Source organism: Centroberyx affinis, unplaced genomic scaffold (genome assembly GCF_046629955.1).
Source record: "Centroberyx affinis isolate AG114_WGS23_722 - 3 ecotype Tasmania unplaced genomic scaffold, CSIRO-AGI_Caff_v1 ptg000155l_1, whole genome shotgun sequence".
Lineage (NCBI taxonomy): Eukaryota > Metazoa > Chordata > Actinopteri > Beryciformes > Berycidae > Centroberyx > Centroberyx affinis.
In genome coordinates, this window is record NW_027278852.1 from 54964 (window position 1) to 82818 (window position 27855).

The following is a 27855-nucleotide window of genomic DNA, read 5'->3' on the forward strand; positions in this document are numbered from 1 at the left end:
CAAGAACCAGCAATCTGATACACATTAGACCCCAATTTGTCCCAAGGAACCGTATCTGGGAGGATTGTCGGTCTTAGATATGACTTGGCACAGAATTATATGGCTGGTTACATTTTAGGTGGGAAAGTAAACACAGTGGTGGGAGAGAAACCTATGAAATGTCATCCATGCATTATGTCATTGTGCTGACTTCCAGTGAGTGAAAGAGTAGATAAATTCATCTATTCCTCACTTTACTGGGGACCCAGTTTGGGAGCAGCTGCCACAGGCTGCTGCAATAATCATTACAAACCCCCTGTGTTGCTGTGCGGTGTAGAAACCTTACACCTCACCCCTCCAGAAAGCAGATCCTCTGCGCTCTTCCAGAGGCTGCGAGGACATTGCCTCTCTTGTCCGTGAAATAAAACGTGCGGTAACAAAAGCTAACATCCGACGCAGCTCAGACAGGTACATGGGAAGTGCTCTTTCAAGGTGGTGTGCTCCCTTTCCTTCCTGGCCCTGCGAGGACGGACTGTGAGGGGCTCTGTGTGAGGAGGAGGGATCCAGTTGCAGGCAGCTGAATCGCTGCTCTGTTGGGTCTCCCCTGGACACTGTCATAGCGTGTTTGCTGAAGGCGGGTCAATGAGGACTTTCTTTGGCAGAGGAATTTCACAGCACACGACAGCACACACACTAGAGCCCACTGCAGCCCTGCAAGCCGGCTCCCACTCAGGCAGGAGCGGAAGTGGATGTTGGTTGAAGCAGGAGGCGAAGGGACAAAAACTGGATTACTGGTTAAAACTGCACTAGATTAAATGAAAAGGTTATTCCTTATATTCATGATTTCAGAGCAAAATCTCCAACATATAATATTCTCTTTTGGTGCAGCTTGACCTAGATGGAGCAGTTGTGAAATGCAAACAGTGCTGCATCTGTCTAGCACTCCTCTGAAGCTCCATAAACTGGCAGATGTTGGCTGCACCTCATTCTCAGCCTCTCCTTCAGGAAGTCGACTACAATCCACAACAACACATGTTAAGGCAGCTATGCTTAGACAGCATTTTCTGCCGTGGACCAGCAGCAAGGCATGTTGATGCTGCACGTGCAATTTGAGAGGGTCCCGCTCTCTAAAGACACACCTTCAGTGAGTGAAGCGCCCCTCTCTCTCTCTCCTCGTTACACACCATCGTACAAATTTGTTTCCCTCGATGTCAGCTGAGGGCGACAGAGGGAGGTGTTCCCCGTTCCCGGTTCTGAAGATTTCCCTCGCTCCACAATAAACTTGCATTTTGGGAAGTCGACACACACGTACACACACGCGCGCGCACACACACACGGCGGTCGTCATCTTGTCCTCCTACGGTTTCCCGGGAAGCTGGACTCAACTGGACTTGTCACCGTACTTTCCAAAACGCGCGTAAAAACGAGGCGCACAGGTGGAGCTCTCCGGAGCGTCTTTTTAAATTTGGTGTCACCCACTGAAAGGAAGACTGCCGGGACAAGACAATGACAGAAAGCAGCCTTTTCACTGCGATATCTTACTCTGCTTGATTTTTTTGTGTGGTTGTTTTGTTTTTGCTTCCTGTCAGTGTTCACTCCTCGCGCTCTCCCCCAAGGAACACCTGGAATGGAAAAACTTTGCGCAAATCTGCCACGTCTGGACTGTAGTAAAAACTCTCAAGAAAGAATGAAGTAACCGCTATGGAGCCGGACAATGCCCCGCACTCCAAACTCAAAACAGCTGGAGTCGGGGGGTGAGTTGCTGGATTTTAACTGTCCAAACAAACTAGCTTTCCTCTCTTTTTGTGGGTTATCACGGAGAAGTCATTCATGTGCCGTGTAGACATCACCTGCACGTTCATGAATCAATGCATGACTTGACAGTGGTATTCATGGCTAGTATGAGATATTATCAGTAGCATAGCGGAATGTTGTAATATGCATGCATTTTTTATTTTTTAAATAAATCACCTCGCTTCCATAGGTTTTCTTTAAGGATTTGTTGCAGAATAGTGTGTGCAGCGTTTGCAAAACTATTCAGGATATTATAATATTTAGAAATTCAAATTCTACAAATAATGCAGCTAAATCTAAATGTTTTGGAGTAGGCTACAGGATGACTTATGGGAACAGTTTTCTCACTTCTTCAGACATTTCGGCTCGGGGGAAGCCTGTGTAGTCTGCTGTACTGTACTTGAAGTTGTGTCTTGCTGCTTGTATCAGAATGAACTGCCAATGATCTGGGACTGATTTGAGTGGGATGTATGAGAGGAGGGGAAAATCCTGTCGTCCCTCTCCTCCCTCTTTTCTCTCCTCCCTACTGTGCATCTCCCTCTGCTGGTTGGCCGGTCAGCCCGATGGGAGGGGAAACAAAACTCAAAATGTTGCATCATATAACTCATAACTGTACTGTACATCCGAGAGACTTGGTCACATAAACTGCACACCCCCTTTTTAATGGGAGTGTATGTGTGAGAGCAGCGGTTGGGACATATAGGGGGAGGAAGAAAGCTCATTATTCAGTATCCCAGCTTCAACCAGAAGTCAGTGTGTCTGTGGTTGACCGGTTGCTCTCAGTGGCTCTCTGGTATTTCTGGGTGCTGGAGTAGCAATCAGTGTCTCCAAACCCCCTGGCACAAGGCTGTAGGGTCACTGGGAGGCCTCGCTGTGTAAGGAAAACCACAAAAGTAAACGGTTTTCACAGATGATGGACACGGTGCTTTGCCGTAACCACTTAGGCTATGGCACATGTCACTGAGCTGAGATAACAGTGCCATTTAAACTATTGGCCTGCACCACATCAAACACGACTGCAGGCTACAGTGTGTTCTGACAGCGTCAAACAGGCCTCTTCTTTTAGCAACACAGGAAAATCATCAGTATTCATTTACTGTAACTCCAAGAGCGTAAAAATAAACACTGTGCCAGTGTTTATGTAAGCTCACACCCATCAGAGTTAATTTAACACTTTTAGATAGTTTTGAACAGCTGCCCCAGAGCCAAATCGGCTCTACGAGAGAACAATCAACACTCCAATCAACGCTTTTCAACTCTAAATAACTGTCACTGAAAATCAACACTTATTAAAGGGAAATTTGCTGTGTATCTGATGATAGATGTAAGCATGTGGGGAGATAAATATCGCTGTTGTTGTGTGGAAGCTTTGGAACTCCAATTTGGATGATTTTCATGTTCTGTGTACTTCAATTGGATGATTACATGGTCTGCTATGGGTTGAGAAAATGCTATTCCCCTCTTTCCAAACCCCCTGGGATAAACTCAAAATTGCATGGCTGTCAAGCTAAAAACACGGCTGTTTTTCTTATTTACTGAAAAGTTTTATAAATACATTTTAGACATTTTATAGATACCAACAGCAGCGACATATACAATATATTACACATATCTATCTATAATAAAACCTTAATATCACTGCTAGGCCTGCAAGTAATGTTTTTTGGGGCACAACATGTTTGTGTTGATTTCAGATGTTAATCTTTGACTTGGAAATGGAAGTTTTTCTTCATGATAAGGCCGATGCATGCTTTAGGATGTCGGTCAGAGACAGTGCGAGTGCAGCCAGCCTGCTGAGGGGTAGCTTATCTGGTCTGGCGACAAGATAAGAAAACGCTCAGTGACTTGAAACAGATGAAGAGACTTTGAGCAAGGTAGAGCCGCTGCTGATGCCGCCTCCGCAGTAGGTCAGTCTGACCACTGTGGCAGGCGTGGTGGAGGAACTGCAAGTTGGGAGGATATGGTAAAAGAGCTGGTGTTAGTGTCAACCTATCATTTTAGTATGTTATGTAATTTAATGTTCACATGCTATAGCTTGGGCTTGTACTTTTTTCGTGAATTGTGACAAAAATCTGTCCAAATTTACAACTTTTCTTTGAATATATTCCCTATGCCTTGATTGTCTGTCTTTTGTTAGCATTTTGTCAACTTTTTCTCTTTCCCACAGGAGAGTTCTGATTCTTTGGACTATACTCTGTTGCACCTGCTCTCTAAGACTTGCACAAGCACAAGGTGAGTAACATTACACCAAGGATGGATGTATCTTGTTTTGTGTTTTTTTGGTGGGGGGAACATCCCGTTGAACCCGTCTGGTGACAAACGTGCTCCGAAAGCACTGTGGGAAACAGGAAACTGCAGATGATTTACAAGAAGTTAAAATGACACACTTACACCGCAGTGAGGGTATTTAGATCCTAAATTTGATAATATGATGATTATTTGTGGTTACATAACGATGGAACACAGAAGGGATGAAGTCAGTTGAAATAAGTAAGTAAGTAAGCCGCCCCAACATGGGCCCCTTGTTGTGCACATGCTCATGTTTGTCGAAGTTATCCAGGGATTAACTATGACCGAGGTGATCAGCATCCCCCCCCCCCCCCCCCCAACCCCCAAGCCTGGTCAGCTGTACCTCGGTCAGCATTGCTGTTTGATCTATCCAGGCCAAAAAACTCCACTTATGTTTTCTTCCCTGGGAGACACAGTGAGTCTTTGCTGGAGATGGGCTCCTCTTTGCCTCTTTATCCCCCTCTGGAAGAGGGTGTTGTGTACCGAACAGTTGAATTGGATTAGCTGGAAGCCTCGGACTTCCCTTGGAATATGGCTTCCTTCCCATGGCTTCATTTTCAGAGGAATTTGAGGATGGGGGATTTTAAAGAGGATGTTTCAACTAGAGCATCAGATTTTGCTCGCACTACATCCCATCCCCATCTCTTGCATATGGAAGTGACTATGCAATCAGAGTCTATAGCATCCATTTTTTAAATGGTGCTGGCATGATGCTTGGAAGTAAAGGTTACATAACACTCTGTTTACAATGGCCATACTCCAGTGTATGGAAAGTTATTGTAAGTGCACAGTAATACTGTGTAAGAGCTTAATGAAAATCTCCCTAATACATAATTTGCTTACAAAGATGTAACAGCAAGTATTATCATGTCCTCACAATACTTTTCCATAGGTTAATATGCCAGAACATTGGAAAGTGTTACCAAGGGTTACAGTAACATTGTGTTGGTATTGTACGATTACTAGATGTGATGTAAAGTATAGAGTTGTAATTTGTAGAACCTTACTTTACTGTATTTTTGTTTATTTTTGCAGGGGCAGATCACATTAATCACCATTTCTGTAACTGTACCAGGATTTGCCAGCCAGCTATAGTTTTGCAGTCCCTGGGCATAATGTTAAAAAAACAGTGGCATTTAAAGACTCATGAAGAAGGCAGGCACTAATACAGATAACACTCATGCAGACAAAGCATACAAAATACATTTAAACACACAGGCACAAAAGAAAGTTGCACATGATACTGAGGTGTCATGCAAAGCAGCCCAAACCCCCCAGGTACTGACACAGGTCAAGAAAGAGCAGCAGATACACTGAAGAAGATAGATGCACATTAGATATAAACTGACATTAAACCATCTAAACATGGAAGAAAATAACATAAGCAGACAACAAAGTAAACAAAACATGCAGTGCCACTACATAAAACGGTAGAAACAGAATAGATAGTAGTAGTAGCATTGGGGTTGGGATAAAAGGAGTAAAAGGAGATTGTGTTCACTGATTGAGTCAATTTTTTTTAAATTGTTTGTAAAATTACAATAGGTAGAGCAGTTGCATATGTCAGTTGGCAAAGTGTTCCAGAAATGAGAGGCTCCAACTGAGAAAACAGAAGATAAATGAGCTCATGCTGAGTGGGATTATACAGCCTCCTCTTAGGGCAGACTCTGCTGCTTTTCTGTTTAATAAAAGCGCTAAGTGGCGGAGGAGCCCTGCCATGAAGTACCTTGATTATGAGACATGCGTCTGAGATTTTCCCAGGAGATCATACTTGGAAAACATGTTGGTGGATATTAGGTTGTCTATCTAGCACTTTGAGAGACTGTTTGTACACAGATTAAATGGGCTTTAGTGTTTTAGAGGAAACACTGAGATAAAGTTTTGCAGCCTCTGTGGTTAAGCAGTTATTTACAGTAGTATTTATCTGAAAGGTTAGCAAGATTGAATTTGATTATGTTACTTTTTCATTTGTTTTTTCAATGTTAGATTACAATCAAGAATATTACCAAGGTACTTAATGTCAGATACTATGTGTAGTCTCTCGCAAGATGCAGGGACATGGGGCTCAGGATCAGATGAACATATTCTTTTTTTTTTTTTTTTTTTTTTTAATTAAGATGTAAATGTGAGTCCCTGAGCCACTTTGGTACATGAACCATTGTTGCAGTGAGTTTATGAGCAGCTTGCTAGCTTACTGTTTGCCTGAATATAAATTGTAGGGTCATCGGCGTACATTTGGACTTCAGCCGCCATGCAGATGGATGGCAAATAATTAATATGCAGACAGAACAGTATAGGTCCCAGCATAGACCCTTGGGGCACACCCATAATGTTACTAAGGGTTTGCGATGTTCCATTGCTCACTCAGACACACTGAGTGCGACCTTTAAGATTAGCTTTCATACATTTTAATGTGGCATGGGAGAAGCCAACTTCTGACTGATTTTCAGACCTTTGGAAACATCCCCTGGCCAGTATGCATTAATGAGCTTGGTAATGAGGCCAACAAGTGACTCCTTGTGTTTTTTGAGAAACGTAGAGTGCAGGCCAAACACATCTTTGGAGTAAAAGTTCTTCAGAGAGCTTAACACCGTATTCACCTTTGATTCAGAGACCTCTGTGTGTGCGGTGAAGACAAGCTGTGTTTTATCTTTGTACTAAGTATAAAGAACCAGCGGCGCTACTCAGTTCCAGCGCTTTGACTGAATCAACAAAAAAGGAATTAAAAGCATTTGCTATTTCAGCTGCATCTTTTAATAAACTGCTATGGCCTTGATGTGTTGTATTACTGTGATCTTTGGCTGTCAACGTTTTAAAATTCTCTCACATCAATTTAGAATTTGTTTTTGCTTTGCCAGATATGTAAATAAAAAGTAAACCTTTGTCTTTCATTCTTTAGTTTGGATTTAGAAAATGTTTTTAGGCCATGATCTCTTTCTTTAATTAATTTCTAAATTTAACCATTGAACTAGGGGAGAATGCTCTTACGACCACGATTAGGTTTTGTTTTCTTAATGAAGCTACTGATTGTGTTTTGAATAGCAGATAGAAAGACATACAGTATATATCTGATAACACATCTTTACAAGACAGTAAGTCGATCCAGCTGATCCTCCAAATTGCATTGTCAAAATCATTTAAAGCATTACTATATAAACTGACAAGGCAGAGGATATGTTAAACCGGTTCTTAGTGAGCTGTCTGGTTATGACAGTCAAATTATGATCTGACAGATGGGCAACCATGTTGACAGAGTTGGTCACTCTCTGATTTATTGCTGAAGTCAGTCTGTGTATTGGCTGAGCGGGGAACCCTTGCATTAGGTCAAAGTTAGTCATGATTCGCTTGACTGTCTGTCTACCTGATGTTAAAATCTGCCTTTAGGATGACCTCTTTCTCAAAGTTACGTTTCCTGAGCTTGTTTTTTAACTGATCAATCAAATCACTTTTAGCTGAAAGTGGTCTGTATATTCCAGTGAGGGTTAAAGACATTTGTAGAGACTGCATTGTAACATTTAGATCAACACATTCAAAATCAAAAGACCACTAGATCTGATTGCATTGAATATGAATTTTAATGAAAATCATCAAGCCTCCGTCTCTCCTTACAACTCTCTGCCTCTGCTTCTCCCAAAAGCTTAAGACAAATCATTCAGCAGCTGACTGCACTGTGCTTGTTTCACTCAACACTTGAATAACTGTGACTAGTGACAAGTAAAGGCAATCACAAAGTAGACTGCAAATCAGAAAGTGAAAGAAGAATTCGTTTTCCTCATATTCCCAATGCAAATAATTTTTACCATGTAGTATCATGGGAAATTCAGCTGATGAAGGAGGATTTTGTTCTTGTTTGAACCTAGGTTTGATGTTTTTTCCATGTGTGGGTTTCTGAATTGAGCTGACCTCCCACTGCCTGCACACACTGAGCAGGGTTTCCCTTCTCTCCCAACATCACTAGTGTCTTCACTTCTCTCTCTATTGTTGAACTGTAATTCATCATCTCGCAGTTCAATGTTGCCTACATTTGTTTTGTATTAGTCCGGAAAAGCATGGATATTTGAGGTCTATATCTAAGCTTTGTAGTTTCAACATTGTAGATACTGAGAGGATTAACTTACTCAAGACATGCTGATTGCCCCGAGATGATCAATTCATGTTAAATAGATTGTTTTCCTACCTTGCTTTACTAAACACAAAGCTTTTGTTTGACATTACTGATGACTTGCACCGGTGCCTAACAATAGACAATAGTATGATTGAACGGGAACATTTCCAGTCTTTTTCTGTTGTTCAAACCCAAACCAGATTCAACCTCCTAAGAGTGCTGAATGTTATCCTTATGTAAGTAATATGATAGATTGAATATCATCCTGGTGTAATTGTGTTGCACTACAAAGTTCAGATTTAGTTTACAGCATGCACACGTACCTCAAAGTTTTGGTTTGGATGCTCTGTCGATATAAAGGCTGTTTCTCGCTAAACTGCAATATGGATTAAATTGAACTCTTGATATGCAAAAGTATGAACGCAATTAGGAGCGATATAAACAGAGCACTGTAATCTGTGCACATTACCTTCTTTTCCCTCCCATGAGATAGCAATTAAAACCTGGAGAAAACTACTGGAACTTTCTGCAATATGTCTTCATAAGCTTGGGCCCCTGTCACAGCTATCATCTTAATTCAGCAGACTCATCAATTTCAGTCAAAGTAAGAGGGCTTTTCTCTGCATTACATATTGCACCTCTTAAAACACTTCCACTGTCCTCTCCAAGGACCCATTCAGCCTCTTTCCCCTGAGATCGTTCTAATGAAGACGGATGTAACAATTACGTAATTTGTGGCCATCGCCGAAATTAGATGTTGATGTGTGGCCCCACTGGAAATTTTCAACGATCTTTTTACATTGCTTTTGCCACAGGATTTCCATTAGTCTCACTTTTAACTCCTGAACTTCCCCAGCTTGGCATCAAAACATATTGAAATATCGCTTATGTTACTGCCCTTTGTTTATTCAATCTAAAATGAAAAGATCAGATCAGTTCATTTGTTTTTAGATGTTGTCTTGCTGAAGGCCTTCAGTGCATTTGAGTGGAATGTCCTGCCTGATCTTGGGCAGTTAATGCAGTATCATCTTCTAAATCACTTATTAAAACACACTTTTATAGACTTGCTTTTATGTCATGTTTTTGATTTTGCTTTTTTTATTTTTAGTTTGAATATTTTTCCCAATTTTGATCAAAGTCAAAGGTCAGGATCAGGATATTTGTTACAGGATATTCAGCGTCAGGATATTTGTTACCAAACAATTGTTAACAAATAGAATTTGAAATATAGTGTGCAAAGAATATTTGGAGGTCATGACAATGTAAAGAATGCTAGATAATCAATACTATTCCTGATATACACAATGACTTTTCTAGTTGAATGTCTCTGGCTGCTGGACTGACTGTTTATCTCTCTTCTGTTTCTCTGAAGATGTGGATGTTCTGCAGCAGCTTGGGCTCTCTGGGCGAAGGGCGGGGGGACCGTCATCTTCGGGCGCTCGATCCGTCCCTAATGGCATCATCCCCTTCAAATCCGGAGTCATCCTCACCCAGAGGGCACGTATCCAGGTGCCTTTGCACACTGTTATCCCCGCTACCTACAGCTCCACCAATCTCTCCCTGATCGTCAGCCTGTCTGCCCATCGCGTCAACAGTGCCTTTCTTTTCTCGGTCCTCTCCAAGAAAAAGAAACTGCAGCTTGGAGTGCAGTTCATCCCGGGGAAGGTCCTGGTACATGTGGGGCAGAGGAACTCTGTGAGTTTCGACTATGATGTCCACGATGGCCAGTGGCACAGTCTGGCCTTGGATATCCGAGGCCAGCAGGTGTTCTTATATACTTCTTGTGGAAAGAAAAGTATACATGCAGATTTGCATTCTAAAAAAGAGGAGGCCCTGGATCCAGAGGGCTCTTTCCTGCTGGGCAAGATGAACCAGAACTCGGTGCCGTTTGAAGGTGCCATCTGTCAGTTTGACATTTATCCCTCTGCCAAGGCAGCTCATAACTATTGTGATTACATTAAGAAACATTGCAGAGAGGCTGACACATATCGGCCCATTTTTCCAGCCCTGCTACCTCTGTTCCCCACAGACCCAAACATTACTGTCACCCATATCACTCCACTGTCATTGACGGAACTACCCAAAAAGACCCATAGACCTACTTTGGCCTTGACCGAGGAAAAGATTAGGACTACGTTTCTTGTTCCAAGTGACCGCTCACTGGTTTATCAGACTTCGAGCACTCCAAAACCTGGTACTACGTCTCTTTCCCCACCTGTTCGTCCAGGGTTGGAACACCCGCTTAGGTTTGCTACTCAAACTGTTACTACGTCTCTTAGGACCAGTGCGACACCATCAAACCCGAAACCGACATCACATGGCAGCACCGGAAAGAACATGAAGCAAGGAGGTACTAACACCCCGAAACCCTCGGCTTTACCCGCTTCCACCAGGCCACCAAAGATGAAGCCAAATCTCCAGACCACAGCTGCTTCCACACAGGGGTCTTCTTCAAACGCCTACCTTCGCCACAAAAAGCAGTTGACCACACTAGCTCCAAAGAAACCTGAGCCAAAAGTCACCAGTATGCAGGATGTCAAACCCACCTCGCTTACTCCAGTCACTCCAGCTGCAACAGATGGCCTCCAAACATTTGACTTGGAACCAACCCAATTCTCACTGCTGGCTGGACCACCTGGACTAAAGGGAGAACCAGGACCAGCGGTGAGTGTGTGCTCTAAAAAAAAAAAAAAAATACCTGAATCTCTGCATGCTTATCACAACTATTAGCCCACAATAAGTGCATCTGTATTTTTTATGTGGGAGTGTTCACGTGTTTAGCCCACCACTTGTGCATGGTGTTTATTTTATGTCATGCCTCATGAACTCAGGCATCTGACTTGTGATAGATGGATGTCTTTATTGCCATATTTCTATGCTTTGCGCCTTTTTCCTCTATTTTAATCCCTCCTTGGCTCACAATGATATACAAATATGACAGCTTGGTATTGAAATGCAGATTTGACCCACTTTGAAGTCCAGTGCATGAAGCCCCTCCACGGGCTGCTGACATGGATTGCTCCATTGACCCGTGGCTGTGTGGTCTTGTGAGTTTGGACGACACCAAGCGCTGCATCTCTGAAATTCTTTGTGTATTTGTTTGAGCTGATGATTGACATTTCGTTCAACCTCCACAGTTTATTTTCTGTCTAGTATGAAACACTTGCATCTGGTTTTGAATATTTTCTATCCCCTTCAAATTGGTGCTTATTAATGTGAGATTTCCTTTTTAGCAGCATGGGTAGAAATAGTCAGGCTCAAAGCGGGCCTTTGCCAGTTGCTGTTTGTCTGAGTGAAGGGGCTGGCGGTGGGGTGTTAGATTCCTCTGAGAGGGAGTGTGACTGTTGGAAGAATGGAGACCTTTAAAGTAGGGTCAAAGGTAAAAATGGATAAAGCACCTCTAAACAATTAACCATTTAGGCTCCAAAGACTAAACCTACGAGCCACACAATATGAATACAATGCTTTAGCCCCATTATTAAGAGCTTTAGTTTATCTTTTCCTTAAGCACCACAGATTTTCTTGGTAGGAATGATGGCAGCACATGTGGTAATGGTATGAAATGGAAAATTGTCTTTCCTGAAATTCTTCCAGAGACGGATTTTGCTTTTATAAGAAATGGCTAAATTAGAATTAATGATTCATTCAAATGTTTGAACAGCTTTTCAAAACTCTGACAGGCTTGATTGTTCAGCTCGTGTCAGACCATTGAAAACCCATAGCATGGGCCTGGTGTGTTAAATGTCATGGTGTCCAGATGGCAGGTCTGCGTGTCTGAGACCTAACTATATTAGACCAGTCCATACCTGACAGTCAACTTCAGTTTCAAAATGCTTGAATTTAAAGGTAACTGTTATGAAAAGAAATGTAAACAATCTTTCTCACTGGAGAAACTAGTATTGTGTAACATTGACCTTTCACAGTTCAGAGCAGTGTGAGGGTTGAACAGTGTTGCTGTATTTCAGATTCAAATTCATCAGCTGTTGTTCAGACTGTTCATTTGTATTGACCATTCTGTCCTAGGCCCTGTTCGTTTGGTGACCACAAAGTGGTTACCCACATTTTCCATCGTTAAAAGCGAAAGTATTTCTTAAGTCGTGTATTAGGTCATATTTGACTGAACAGAATGTTTTAAGTAAAGCTTTCCTGCTTGGGCAGTGAGGGAAAGCGCAGCTCTGTGAGCCCTTGAAGCTGCTCGAAAACAACACAATTTATTAATGAGAGAGCAATAACCGATGCACATCAATCCCTTGTGTGTGCTAAAGGTTGCCTTCCTGAGGATGTACAGTATTGTAGAACTATGTTTTGTCTGGAGTCTGAACCATTTGATACGCAGGCCTGAGATCTTATTCAGATTTAGAATTTTAAATTCTCTTAAGACAACAAGATTAGGAATCTTTTTTTAAAGTAAAGGTGTGTAATATGGCAAAGTCTACAGCAGCCTCTTCAAGATAGCATTTCAGCAGTGATAGATTACAGTGCTGATCTCCTTTTCAAAGGCCTAAGACCTGCAAGGGGTGAGGACACACAATTTTATAATGTTATTTACAGTACTGAGATCCAGAGGTACCCAATAAGCACCTTAAATCTCTTCACTAGAAAAAATATCTCCTCGAAGAACCCCCAAATGTTCAAAGTTCATGGAAGTACCACCAGAGTTCATGAAGTCTTTATGAAGGGGTTCCTCAAAGAACCTTCTAGGTTTCAATCTGAAGAACCTTTAAAGGTTCCTCGAAGTCCTTTGGCTTTTCAGAGTGCATGTCGGCTGAAAGAACATAGTTACAGCTCTTGGTCCTGTCATAGTCAGACAAAAGTGCTTTATACATCCTGCATTATTACAGTAATCCAATTTCAGTTAGTCTGCCTCAAGCTGTTTTTAGGCCCACTTTCCTTTTCCTCTTTCTTTAAACTTGATGAGCCATGGGAAAATAAGAAATAATTCTAACATTTCAAACAAACTGAAGTTCATCAGGCTGACCCCTCATTAGATTTGACCTTTCAGAGATTTGCTAATCCATGTATGAAATTGTTTTAAAGCTAGCTGATGCCCATAATTAATGTGATTGGCTGCGGTTGGAACCAGCGCCGGCCTCCCTGCCAGTACAATGAGTCAGAGTTACAGTCTGTGCACTGTAGTGGTTTTGGGCAGAAATAATATTGGTTTCAGAGGGACATTGCTGCACTGGCCTATAACAAGAAACTTTCATGCCTGCCAGCATCTCACTGACGGAGTGCCTAACAATGGAGCGCAGCGCCTCCAACTTTCAACTAACCTTCCTTAATGAACAGGATAGTAAAAAAGCTCCAGAATGGGATTAACACTTAACACTCACTTACAGTATTCAAGACTGTTGTGGCTTGGTGTGACATGCAGTATAAAGGCAGCTACTCTCATTACATCTCAGTGTATTTATAGACTTCCTTTACTCAATCCTTGACATCTTCCATCTTTTTCCTTTTAGGGCCTTCAAGGACCTCCGGGGAAGCCAGGGCAGCCTGGGAAGAGGGGCCCCCGGGTGAGTCTCCGCTGTGTCCCATTTATTGCGCTCCAGCCACTGACATATACCTTCCCAGGGTTCCCATCCAGCTTTCCTCTGTCCGCCCTGTTTCCACTTTCCTTTTCCCTTCCAGAATCTTCCATATGTGCTATACGCTAAGCTCTATGATGCCTGCATCCAACTGTGTTACCCATCATATTGAGATAACACCATTAGCAGTGGCTTGATATGGAAGACCTTTGAGCATTTTGATAAAGCACCCAATAACATCGTTGGATTATACGGTATTATTCACCCTGAGTTTAGTTTGCTTTGGCTCTGAATTTGATCAAGCTGTGCTTGTCTGCTGCCAAGGTCCATTTCTAAAGCTGGAGAGCAAACAACCATAAGCTACAAATCTGCATGTTGCCAATGTGACATTAATTGAACACATAAGGTAGTTATTAAATGGGCATAAAAAAATAAGGTAACCTGAAAGACTGTTATGTAAAATTTAGAAATGGCATACGCATTTCCAGAAAAAGAACTTTCTATTGGCTATGTAAACAGCACCGGTACTTAAATTAGACTTAGCTCCTATGTTAACATCAATGAATGCTTCCAGTGTGTCAGTCCTCTAGGCTGAATCCTCTGGTGCCACGTCTCTCATTTTGGGGCTCAATGACAGTGTGCAACTGTGAGTTTCTGACGGAGCCAAACAGAGTCGGTGCAGGTGTTATTTTAAGTTCATGTTTTCAGAAGAAAGAGAAAAAAGCCTGAGGGATGGTATGTCTCTAGGGATGGTTGTTTTCTTTTGACTTCTTTCTAAAACCTGTTACTGATGCCTTTGTATGTAGCTGTTGCCCTTTGAACTGTATGAATCCCCTTAACCCATCTCATATTGAAATGAGTGCATGGAGGGAGCTAATGAAGTGTGTGTTAAACTTGGTATTACACTGAGTCCCAAACTGGAATAAATCCACCAGAAAAAGAACTTAGGAAAGTAGCGAGATACCCGTTTTGCTTGCTCTGTTCCTGTGCAGAGTACTTCAGCTACTGAAGAGTGTGTGTGTATGTGTGTGTGTGTGTGTGTGTGTGTGTGTGTGTGTGTGAGCTACCTGCCGTAGCCCGTGAGACTGTGCCCTGTGGTCGGGCCTCAGAGGGGTGGGCTGTGGGAACCCAATCTCTTTAAACAAGGAAGAATGAAGGCTTTGTCCCCGTCTTATTAAAGGCATTTAAGACCCTGTCTGGAGCTCAGCAGCTCCCTCCAGTAGTACACCACCTCTATAGAGTTCATTCATAATCAAGCTCTTGAGACCCTACTGCAGGCCGGCCCGATTCAGAGCAAAAAACCTGGAGGTGCTGCTCAGGTTTTTGCTGATTGTTTGACTGAACCATCGTAATATTCCTGGACAGTTGATTAGAAAAAAAAAAAACCTCACAGCTCCACACATGGTCAACAAAATGCTCTCAGATGGACTCTGGCCTTGGCATAGCCTGTGCAAACAGTGGGAATTAAAGTGGCATTTCACTATGGTGGAAGATTTTCCTTTTTTAACACACATACCTCCATATGAGTTCATGAACAGTTAATCTGCGACTTAAACCGCCCAAGGGAGGTGCAGTCACATTCTTTTTTCTGTTTCCCCATCCATTTGTTTTGATATGTTTCTCCACACATATTACCACGACTTAAAATCATATTTCCATATAAAGTGCAGCATTGTTGGACCAATTTATTTTTTCAATTTGTGACCAGGAGTACAATTTTCAGGGAAATTGTTATAAATCACTAAATAGTAGTCAAGGTTTATTTGAAAGGAGAACTAATGGAAAAAGCCTGAATGCCAGTGGGGATCCTTGGTACTACTGATGCTGATGCCGAAATATTGCTGCATGTGCGCTATACTTCAAGACACTACAATAAGACACAGAGGCCTTTATTTTGTAAATTCAGAAAGCCTGTGAAAGTTGAGGATGTGCATGAAGGATTTATACTCCTCAAGACTGACTGATGTGTTGAGAGCAACCATAACTTTTGGAAAGCCCCTTACCTCATTTCACCTTTCACCTTTCACCTCAGATGTAGAGAAAGTCACACCGAGGCGCGAGGTGAGATCTAGCAACGGTTGCCAATGCAGAAAACGAAAAGACCCCGACCCGTCTAGATATGTCGGCATTCTTACTCATCATTAAAGCTTAGCGTTTCCACCGCGGGCCGGAATGAGACGGCACCATTAGGAGGTACAGTAGCTGGCTAATGCCTCCTCTCTGACAGAAAGGTGTCATGTCTGACTGAGCAGACAGTCTCACCGCTGCTACCACCAGCATCTCTTAACACGTGAGAGCCTCCACGTTCCCGGGCCCAGCCATAAGCCCAGCAGAGCGCCGGGGAATGAGGGTTCAGCCGGCCCTGAAGGGGAGGCTTGAGACTGGATCAAAGAGGGCTTTGTGCAGAGAAACTGACCTGCCAGTGTGCAGTCACTATCTGAAGCAGGGCTTCCGCGGAATTGAAAACATTTGCATAATTGCAAAAAGGAATGGTTGACACTGTATCATGAAATGAAATTAGGAGTCTGTGGAGTCTCAAGCCAAGTGAGCTGTGGTAACGGCGCTGATTGACGGATGCAGATGCAGAAAGCTTGCTTTGTTGCAGCATGGAATTTATTTATGTTGTAAAACTTTTATTCGTTGGCCGTGGAAATTACATGCATGTGTAGGCCTAAGTAATGAGCAATCACAGAGGCTTCATTAGGTTTCCTTTGTTTACACAGATGCTTTCCTCTTTGACTTCTGCTTATGCTAATCACAGAGAGCACGTTTCAGTTGAAGTTAGATGGCAGTGGGGTCACAGATTAGATGCCGGCAACAGTCAGTGTATTCATCCATGTTGAATTGTTCTTGAGCAACACACTGAACCCACTAACATATGTAAATTTGTAGATTTGTAGATCTTTAAATATGTAGATCTGACAATAGCCATTATAGCATTATATTTATAATTTATTACCTTTTTATTCTTATCCATTTGTACCTTTTCGCTCTGGTTCCCCAACCTCACCTTCTATTCCTTGCTACTGCAATGACCCAATTTTGCCTCTGCAATCAATAAAGTTCACCTTATCTTAAAGTAATAATCCACAACATTTTCATATAAATCAATGTCTGTTTTGGTGCTATTGGGGGTTGATATAACACAGAAGTGATTCATCCTATACACAGTTAATGAAAGCTTTTACATTTGCTGTTCCAAACACCTGGAGTCTGGTCGGTCTTTCCCGGGAAAAATCCTCTGGCACATAAGTGATGCGTTGTACATTTCCAGCAGCAGCAACAGCGGTTTGATTGGAATAAATTAACTTCATCAATAGAAAATCCAAAGAAAAACACAGTGTCACAGTACTGGACACACTGTTTGATTGACAGGTGATCTCTGGGAAGTGCAATGAGTGCTGAGCACCAAAGATAAAATAAAAATAATGTACATTATACTGAATAATTGGAGTAGAAGTAACCTGGCTGAACCTGTAGTGTTTCTTTCTGGTGTGTGCGGCCACAGAGTGTCAGAATGTCTGTTGTGGGTTAATGGGCTATAAAGACGGTAGCGCTCCACGTGTCACTCCTGTAAAAGTCATTGACCCACATCGTAAACCCGGCCACAGCTCTGCCCTCTACACAGCTGCCCTTCATCCACAGGCCTCAGGTGTGTGTGTGTGTGTGTCAGGGTTGGGGCCATTCATGAACTGAATTGAGAATGCATGGTAAATTCCAATTCAATTCCTGGAGTTGGAGTTGGAATTGCGCCCAGCTCCAAGGAAACAGGATGTGAATTGAATTGTAATGACGGGAAATAGAATTTAATTCCATTAAATTCAATGAAATTCCACCTCGAAGAGAGGCTGTCTTGACTTGGTAAACATTGTAAATCAAACATTATGAATCAAATAAAAGAGAGGTAAACAAATACATTTAATTATAATGTATGTATTGCGATTACATGTTATGCATCAAATACTACCTGAAAGGCACCTTTAACATTTCACGATATTCAGTATTGATAATACATAACACTATGTGTAATCTCAGATATGAAAAAAAAAAAAAAAACATGGAATTTTACAGAATTTCATTGAATTAAATTAAACTTCCTGAAATTCTAGTTCAAATCCAATTCTGTTTCATGTAGATTTTTTTTTAATTCCAATTCCAATTCCTTGTTGGAATTGATGAGTTAATTCATTCATGGATTGACCCCAACCCTGGTGTATGTGTGTGTGTGTGTGTGTGTGTGTACGTGCATGACACCTGGGTTTACGTTAGTGCTGTGTGTGTGTTTATGTTTGTGTGTGTGGAGCTCTGTAAATAGATCTGTTCACTCTCTTTTCAATAGTGATGCAGAGAGGGCTGCCATTCCTCTTTTCACCCACACAGAGATAGACGGATAAAGTGAGTCATTCTTCCCATTATCCCTCTGTCTCCATAGGGGGAACATCTGCCCACCTTTTCATCAGCGCCATGCCTCTTTACCTTATGCACTGCGAGAATGCAATTTGTAATATTCCAGCTCTCCCTCGGCCTCTCTCTCCCTCCCCATCTTCTCCTCCCTTTGCTTCCTATCTGGAGATAATCACTTCCATACGTTTTAATATCGAGCTGGTGAAAATGCAGGGAGATGCTCTGAATGGTTGAGGAGAGGAGGAGGAGGAGGAGGAGGAGGAGGAAATCTGTAGATGAGCTTCTGTTAAGTGTCTCCATATGTCCGGCAGCGAGCGCCTGCGAGGGGAGAGGCCCGGCCAGTTTGAGGGGAGGGGAGCCGCCTGGCCCGCCTGACTCCTCTCCACGGTCTGATAATGGAGCGCAGATAAATAACAGAGACAGAGACAGGCCGGATTACCCAACCACACACTTACACCTCTTGGCCTCCTCTGTCTGTTCGACTCGGAGTAATCCTATCCCTCACTCTCACCTCCAGCTCGGGGGAAAAGGTTTCTCTTCATTACCCACGGAAAGTCCGCAGGACTGAAAGAACGGCTTGTAGATACAGTAGCTTCCTGCTCGGGACATCTGAACATGTTTCAATGCTTTAAATCTTGCTGGTGAAGATTTTCCATGCTCAGCGTTTTGACCCACTCCAGACAAGCGTGCAGCTGAAGACTCCTTACTTGGATGCCTCAGGAAGTTGTGGCTTTATTTTTCCAAACAATCCCTCTCTGCAGCTAGGTTGGATTTATGGCCCCTTCAACCAAAAGAATTGATCCTGTCTCCTCAGTCTCTGCTCCTATATATCTGCCCACCTGGCCTGACTTGCAGGGCTGGTCCCTTTTGATAAAAGATTTGGCACAGATAGCTCAATGAATTACATGCAAGCACGTTGTATATTACAGATACCTAGGGTTTGTGGCACAAAGAGATTGGGGAATATGGCGTGATGGATGAGTGGCCTTCACTTTGTGGGACCCCAGAAACCAGTGGAAAAGTGTAGGGATGAGGAAAATCACATCCATATGTCATAACTTGGACAGGCAGGCAGACAGGCGAGGCAGGCAGGAGACATATGGCTCACAGAGCACCTATACACAAACACAGAGGGACCCCGGGACACCCTGACCTGTCCCATAACACAGACAGGCGCTGAACAATGTGTGGATACATGGGTGAATACCTCACATGTAGTGCAGACTCCCCCCTTCGCTGCTGAAATAGAGGCCTGCTTAATGACCCAGATGATCACCTTTACTCTGTGTCTTCCTTAATCATGTGTGTGTCTGTTTTCCAGGGTCCTCCAGGCCCTCATGGAAACCCCGGTCGCCCTGGACCTTCCGGAATCAAGGTACAGCATCAACAAGTCAAGAATTTTATTCAGAAATGCTACATATCCATCTTTAGGGAAGAAAAAATGAATCCATGAAATTCATCTTTTAATATCACTAAAACATAGAAAATCCAGTCTGTAACTGTGTTATGTGTCATTTTGTCAGCTAAGGATTTACATTAATTAGTATGGATTAGGTGGAGCAGGTTGATCAAAGCAGTGAAATGTTAACGTAAATACATTAAAATACAACGAAATATGAGGCAGAGCTTCATACAAGACATGCACACATATTCCTCCTGTATGGTCCAATTTGCACTTTACTACTACGCAAATTTGGAGAATGAGTGCAGTTTTAGTCTCCTCTCTGTGTGTCTGTGTGGTAGTTTGCACAGTTTGGACGCCTGGGGTTCAGTTAAACTTGGCTTCACACTACAACTATTTTAGCCTCTTAAAAGCCATTTGTTTTTCTTCAGAAGGGAACAGCTTTTTTAAGTCGTACTGACTCGCTAATTTGCAGGTGCTTGGTGACATGCGTCTGTGTTCCAGCTGATTCGAATCATCAACAGACAGAGTTGTTAAGCTCCATAATATGTCATTCTGAATTCACAAAGGAGTCTGTATGTTAGGCTGCACTGGAATAGAATGGAAACTCGCTCGTGTTTTAAATCCATACCTAATCCTCATGAATGCATTGAATTTCAGCATTTTCCACCCTGTCTTCAACAGTAAAAAGAAAAAAACATAATTGGTACCATGCTTTGGCTCGGGGTCTGTGATATTACCAGGGAAAAACCATAACTCTTATATTGTACATATGTGTTAGCTGGAGCCTAACCAAACCTGGCCCGGCTCAGCTTGACCCATTTGCACACAAACCTCAAACAGCACACTGCACGGTCTGGCACGGCTCTGCTGCAGAGAAAGGAACAAGCTGGATGAAGACACACTATGTCCAAATAGCTGAATGTTGTTATGAATATGTCACTTTATCTGGAAGTAATGATGATAAATTGAGACACAAATATGTTCAATTACATACTATGCACCATTTGGGCTGAGAATTGAAATGAATGAAAGCATTGAATATGAGTATAATATGTGAAACATAGAAGTGCTTATTAAGCTCTTAAGCTTTTAGAAAATAATTACTTCATATAGCTGGTCTTTGAACTTAAACTCCTCAGATTCTAGTGGAGATGAAAAACTGTAGACAGTGAAATGATACAGTGTTCGTGTGTGTAGCTCTTGGCTGGAGCCGCACTCCTGGCTCTGTTCAGAAGCCGGTCTGGAGAAAATTCACACAAAGACCGTTTAATGCCAAATTGTGGCTGACACGAACATGTAGGCTTAAATGGGCCGGTACAGGTGCTAATGGAAAAGCTTGTCTTACTTCCATCATTAACCCGGTAAAATAAAGCATATTCTTTTGAGGCAATGTCTGTCTTTCCACCCGTGACTGTAAACTGCTAAAGTGATGTTAGCGTTTGCACTAAGAGGTTTGGAAGAGATTGGCCCCATACCGTCTTCCTTCACAAGTCATGGGGGCGGTTGTTAACTGCAGGATTACACAAAAGTGACTCACAGTACAGGCTTTGTTTCCACAGCCAAACTTTGTTAAATGAATTGTGTTCATTTAGTATTTGTAATCAGCTGATTAAAGTTTATTGGTGCCGTTTGATTGGGGTCAAACTAACCCAGTGCTGTATTGTTGTGTAATTCTTTTCTGATAAATCGTTGGACACAGACACAGATTCCTTACTTGTTTCTTTAAGCACTGAAACTGTTGCTCATCTACAGCCATGTGTCCATGAAACTCTCATTATAATTGTGTAGATAGCTGGGCCACTCATGCTGTTTCACTGGTAGAAGTTGAACGCCGACCCAGAATGCACTGACAAGATTCCCACTGCCCGAAAAGGGAGAAGAATGCACATGGTCACTCCCCATCACTTCTCACTGGCTTGGTGTAAACTGAAACACCGGAGGGCATAAATGGACTGCACTCTCATGTAAATACGACTGCTAGTTTCACCGATGAGCAGGGTGAACTCATTACTCTTCGATGCTGTAAACGCAAACACAGAGTCGCTTGGCGCTGCGGGAAGCGGAAAGCCGCGGCAATGCAGAAAACATGCAGTGAGCGCTGTCAGACTAGCCTGTATCTCATGCATATTGGGGGGAAGAGTGTATCTAAAGTGTCTAAAGAATATGTTCTGTGTTTTTATGTTCTAGGGACAAAAGGGAGATCCTGGACTTTCCCCTGGCCGAGCCCCAAAAGGACATAAAGTATGAATTCTGTGATCCCCCCCCTCACTCAGTAGTACTACTCAATTATTAGCAGATACGGTTGTGCAGATATTTTGGTGCATTGGATGTGACTCAATTTGTCCTTTCAGGGAGAGTTTGGTGTACTGGGGCCCCCTGGACTGCCTGGCCAAGATGGACGAAAGGTAGAAATTCAATTTGGCTGAAATGCTACGTCAAAACCTCTGTGTGTAAATATGCCTGAGCTACACTGATACAATGATGTCAGTGGCCCTGGTCCATATGTGCCAAAGTTCAGGGTGAATGTATGTGTGTCTCCCCATAGTTCTGTTCCTTCCTTCCTCCTCAAAATTATTTCAGGCATAAATCAGAGACCTTGAATGACTGAATGACTGAATGAGCGGGCCATATCGCAGATCAGTAAATCAAAGCCAACACACTCAAATCCTGCCCACTCTGAAATTTCCCTTGAGGGGGAATCTCTCTGAAAGCGGAGTGTTTGGAGGGTCCCAGCCAAACACCGATGTTTGAGCTCTTGTTTGGAGAGCAGCCTAACATAACGCAGGCGTCGAGGAGCGCACCTGTGTTCTGACTCCTCTCCGGTTTGAAATACCGAAGGTTCGAATTGCTGGGCCGTTACGTCATCGTCACCGGCGGCCTCCAGAACGATGAACCCGAGGAGCGGCGGAGTTCACTGGGTGGAGCTCGGCTCGGCTCGGCTCGGGTTTTACATCGAGGAGCGGGGTGTTATGTCATTCGCCCTCCCGGGGAACAGCTCTTCTCAAAAAGCAGGACGTAGACGTTATGAATGTAGGTTAATATCTGAGCTCTGAGATTATTTATCCACATTCTCTGACTTATTTACACGCCACTGTGCGTGTCACGGTGACAGAGAATGATGGTTAGCAGCAGAGCGCTCTCCCTCTGTGGCCTTGTGCATTTCATCCTTGGCCTCGCCCCAAAGCTGGTTATCCCACTCACAGTAATTACACATCTCTAGTGGGCCAGATACTATTGCTTTTTCCGAATGCATAGTGGGCATAGAACATAGCGCTCTGTAACTGACTATATGAGTGTTTTTACTATGGTTTGATACTATGGTTCCAGTGCCGATACTTTTTGTATTGAAGGTGTGTTTTGCCAATGTTTGATATTTTTAAATTTGTTCATTTTCATGCCAAAAAAAAAAAATTTCATTGTTTCCCCTAGATTTTAAACAAAAGTGTAGCTGCAGAGTTCTACTTCATAGAGAAGTAGAACTCTTATTGCAGGACATTTTATTCAGCACACCAAAGTTTCAGCAAGAAGCCTTCATCAGAGTGTCAGAGTTTTTATTTTAGGGATTTTTATTCATGGCAGAGTGGAAAAGCCTCTGAAACAGCATTAAGACTATCATGGGACTCTCTCCACTGAAAACAGACTAATGAAATTATTTTAGGGGTTATCTGCTCTTTCAGGCAGGGTGACTCACCACACCTATTCACTGGAAAGGAAACTCTGGGATTTAAATGAAGAATTACTTTGCAAAACACAGTATTAGTTCTTAATTAAATGACGAAATAAAATGTTCAAAGGAAATATTTTGTTACAGACTCTACAGACTGTATGTAGCTGCAGTCAGGGAGGAACCTCCATCACATTGGCAGCGGACAACATGTCTGGCCAATATTTAACAGAAGTCTGTCACCATGATATATCGGTCAAACCCTAGTTTTTACACCCACTGACACATACACAAACACACACACAAACACACACACACACACACACACACACAACTCGTCTTATTTCCCAGTGCAGACTGCTGACTGACTCCAGGAAAACCTTCCCATTACATCTTAACACATTGCAACAGGAAAACTTTGCAAAGGGAATCACTGCTGAGTTACCTGACAGCCTGACTGTTGCAGCAGCATGTTTAGAAAAAGAAAGCGGTGAAAAGCCAGTGGGGAAAAAAACAAAAACAAAACCCAGAGACAGGGCTTCCTTTAAATTATACCCGACAGTTTATCATTACACTATTCCTTATGCAGTCTGCTGCCAGGATTATTCCACAGTGAAGATAGAAAGAAACAAAAACGGCGCGTTGGTACAGTAAAAGTTCACAGCGGGGTCAGCGTTCGCATGCCAAAACAACGCTAATTTGGAAATGACTGTCACACAACGGGGGATTCTTTTTAAGCAGCTCTCTCTCTCTCTCTATCTGTCACACACACGCACGCGCACGCGCACACACACACACAATCCTGTCTTCATTTAGGTCACATTTGTATGAACGCAATAATGCCTTGGCGGGAGCTACAACAGTCTGTTATGCAATCGGACAGGGCCGACTGCGAAAAACCATCTGGTGCGCTCAAGGTTCCTTCATTCACTGTAGTAGTGGGGAGGACTCCAACTCGAAAAAGGAAGACCACTTCTCTCCTCGGCCTGTGAGTCATGGAAAGTCGAGACATGGGAAAAAGCTGATATTCTTCCCGCTGATTTATGGTAATTGTGGATCTTTGCTGGGCGTGGACCAACGTCCCGGCAGAGGTTAAGTGGTTGTAATGGATCCCTCTTCCTGTTCTGAATGATCAGTTCAGGTGGGACTTTGCACCGCATGGTCACGTCCCCCTAAAGAAAACTGCATCTCTTAGGCTTTTTTTTGTACGGCTGACAGCCGTACAGAGTATTAAAATGCAGTTTATATCCAGTTAATAAAAGCAAGGCAATCAGCTTGGCTCTGGTGAAAGCCACCAGACACCTCATTGCTTGCAGCTGTTCTTAGCTCACTTAGATTTTTTTTTATTTTTTTTTTCGTATTCTGGCACTAGAAGCCAAAACTCCTTACAAAGCACTTTTGTATTCAAATTATACAAAAATTCCAGCAGAATGCCACATCTGAAGCTTTAGGTTGTCCTGCTCTTGTCTAACCAGGCAGTAAAACTACGACCTGCCCGGCTTTATGGGCGCTTCACGTCTCCGCCGCTGGGAGTTATGTGCGTGATCGCTGGCCCGCTGCCAGAGAAAGCCTTTCTCACTGTGGGAAATTGTGTAAAGATGTAATGGGAAGGGTTACCTTGGAGTCAGTCAGCGGTCTGCGCTGTAAAAGAAGAGGTGGCGCGTGCATGTCTGCGTGTGTGTGTGTGTGTGTGTGTGTGTGTGTGTGTGTGTGTGTGTGTGTGTGTGTGTGTGTGTGTGTGTGTGTGGAGCTGAAACGCTGTGGAGAGTATTACCAGCTCTGGACCAGCCTGCTCTTTGCACAGCCAGCAGTGATCATGGCACACCGGAATAGCGCTCAGCTCTTTATTAGCTGTGCAGCGCTCCAGATTTTTCCCTCCTGCTCCTGAAACGAAATAATAATTTTCTCATACCTTTATTTGCTGAGTCTGTTTGCCCAAGAGAAAATACAAGCCATGCCAGGTGGGAATATGTGTTTTTTGGGGGTGTTTTTTTTGTGCTGCTGCTATAATGAAAAAAAATCCCATGGAAAGAACAACGTATTTTATCTCTGCCAAGCTAAGTCTGTAAGAGGGGGAGACACTGCCGCTGCTACACTTTGCCTGTTGGCTGGGTTGTTCTGGTGTAACTTACAGTAATTAAAACTGTTTGCTCTTCATAGGGAAGTAGAACTAATGGAGAATGTGATCCATTGCCATCTTGGTGTTGCACAACCTATTTACACAATTGGAAATGCTATCCAACTTTTTGAGTGCTTATAGGCAGATACACACACACACACACACACACACACATACACACACTCCAGAGACAGACTGCTTTTCCCTACTTTTACTGTACTCAGCTGTACTGGCCTTGCTGGAAGGTCCAGACACATTCTTTTGTCCTTTTGTGGCTGAGCTCTGGCTCCTGTAGGAGACTCCTCTACTCCAAAGCCAACTCCAAATATTTCCAAATCAAAGCATATTGTTGCTTGTCAGCAGATAAATAGACAAATAATCAGGAGTTTGACAGGACAATTTTATAAGAACCTCAATGATATAATTGCAGTGGCCACTGGACAAGCATCTGGCTTTTCTTTTTGTTTTGAAAAGCTGCAATGCATAGATTTAATTTGATAGTTGCATCTCAAACGGCATTTATTTCTTTGATCGTTTGGACTTTTGTAATGAACTCACGAACAAGCTCGGAGCAGTTGTAGAAGATTAATTCATGAGTGTTTTTCACTGTAGCTACATACTTCTGCATGGCCACAAAATCAGTTTCCTGCTGACTGGTTCTGGAGCAGCTCCAGATTTCACATCATGATGACATCACAGACTCGAGTCTCAGCTCTCTGGTTTGTGGCTTTGGGAGAGAGTTGTCATAGATTTTAACAAGCATCGGCCGGACTGTCCCACGGTATAAGAATAATGTATCCATTTGGGTTAGATGGATATATATCGGCTTCAGGGGTTGCAGTTTGCCTCACCCTGCCCTAAAGTCCCTATGAAATGAACTCCTATTACGTTTACTTACTGGAAATCAGTGTATCTTTCATGGTGACCTCATGCTGCACCAGTAGATGTAAATAAAAAATTCCAGCCAATAAAACCATCACAGATTTTTTAACAGTCCCACCCCCTCCACCCCTCCTATCAAATAAAACTGCCTTTCTCTCCCTGACTTATATCGCATTAGTTTACACTTTTGAATGATCCCTCACTGCGTTATGTCCCGCCCCTACATCCTGTTTCAAAAGGAAATACATCAAATCAAGTAAGTAAAGATGCCGTTTCATGGGGTCTTTAAGGAGCTGCAACCATCCTCAATGAATTTCATTAGCGTGGGTTTCAGTGTTTTAGTCACACAGTGGTTTAAAATGCTATTTCAGAGACTTTTCCATCCTCCTGAGCATAAACACTGAATACTTGTAATTATTTGGCATGAAAATGTTCAAATCTGATGAAAAGGTACAGAATATCGGTGCAAAATAAAGGTTATTGGCAGCTTCAGTATTGGTATTGGCCTTCAAAAATCCACATCGGTGAAATAAATTCTGAAATTGAGTGGCATTCCCCTTTAAGTTTCTCATCACCCTCCTCACTCAGGACTGCATAAAGCCCACTGAGGCTGCCGTTACAGCCGAGCCCTGCTTTAAGTCACTACTTCACCAAATGTCTCATAGAGCGTTCATAGAAGGAGATAATAATCCTCATGTATACACTGTGCGCTGCGAACTTGAGAGCGCTGGGTATGGTTCCCCCGACGGTGGCTTTTGTGTGTTTACATTGATGCTAATCTCTACATCGGCCCAGGCAGCCTGCGGTTTACTTTGCGCTGCTGTTGACAGGCCGGCCTCACTAGTGGCAGGAGTTGGCAAGACGACACACTTGAGGGGATAGACTTGGTTTTCCCTTGCAGCTGACTTTACATGACCCAGTACCTCGGGGCATATTACCGTGGTCCTTTATTTTGAAAAGACGAATACTCCATAACACCAGCTGGCACGCTCTTTTGAGACGACAGGGTGTGAAGGACTGGCCATTTATTTCCCCTTTTGGCCTCGCTTGTCACTGTGTTATTGGTTTATTGGTTTAATTAATGCCAAATTGTTCTCAGAGTATGTTTTGTCACGGTGTGCAGGAGGGGTAATGGTGGGACAAACTCATAGCAAAGCTGCCGTGCTGCTTAAATGAATACAAACTGCATTGTTCTCATGTAGGAGATGCTAAAACAGTATCACCTCCAGGGTTAATGATGATTTCTGGTGCGGCTGATAAGCGGTCCGTCGGGTTCGCAGCTGTTACGCTGTCTTTGTTGTGGACCCTTTTAAACTAAATCATCCGGGTCATTATTAAGTTATTTTATTGAGCTTTTTATAAGGTAATGAGGCAGTCTTGTCCTCCGTTAGGCAACTGGAGAATCCTTCAGTATAATTTTAGCCCCTCTGGTGTCAATAGAGATGGGTTACTGCCTGAGAGATGCTCTTTAACGTCAAGGTGATGAACTCTCTAATAGCTAAAATTAGATTAAGTGTGACCACTGGCTTCATATTTTCCACCCAAGACCTACATAATCTCTCTCTCCGAAGCGCATCATTTGACATTCCACTTCCCCCTGGTTTTGTGATCAGAATATTAATAACATATGCTATTGTGTTATTACTTGTTGTTGGATATATTCAAATTCTAATGTGTTGTTCCTCT

At 42.9% G+C, this 27855-nt stretch overlaps 1 protein-coding gene across 1 annotated transcript in view; it reads left to right on the forward strand.

The window, feature by feature from the left end:
* Positions 1-1680: 1680 nt before the first annotated feature.
* The window catches only part of col27a1b (collagen, type XXVII, alpha 1b), a 60150-nt gene continuing 33975 nt past the window's right edge, over positions 1681-27855 (forward strand). The window contains exons 1-7 of the mRNA XM_071532754.1: positions 1681-1733; positions 3941-4005; positions 9540-10831; positions 13630-13683; positions 19421-19474; positions 21692-21745; positions 21856-21909. Of these exons, the coding sequence (XP_071388855.1) occupies positions 1681-1733; positions 3941-4005; positions 9540-10831; positions 13630-13683; positions 19421-19474; positions 21692-21745; positions 21856-21909 (1626 nt within the window). The remainder of the gene's footprint in view (positions 1734-3940; positions 4006-9539; positions 10832-13629; positions 13684-19420; positions 19475-21691; positions 21746-21855; positions 21910-27855) is intronic.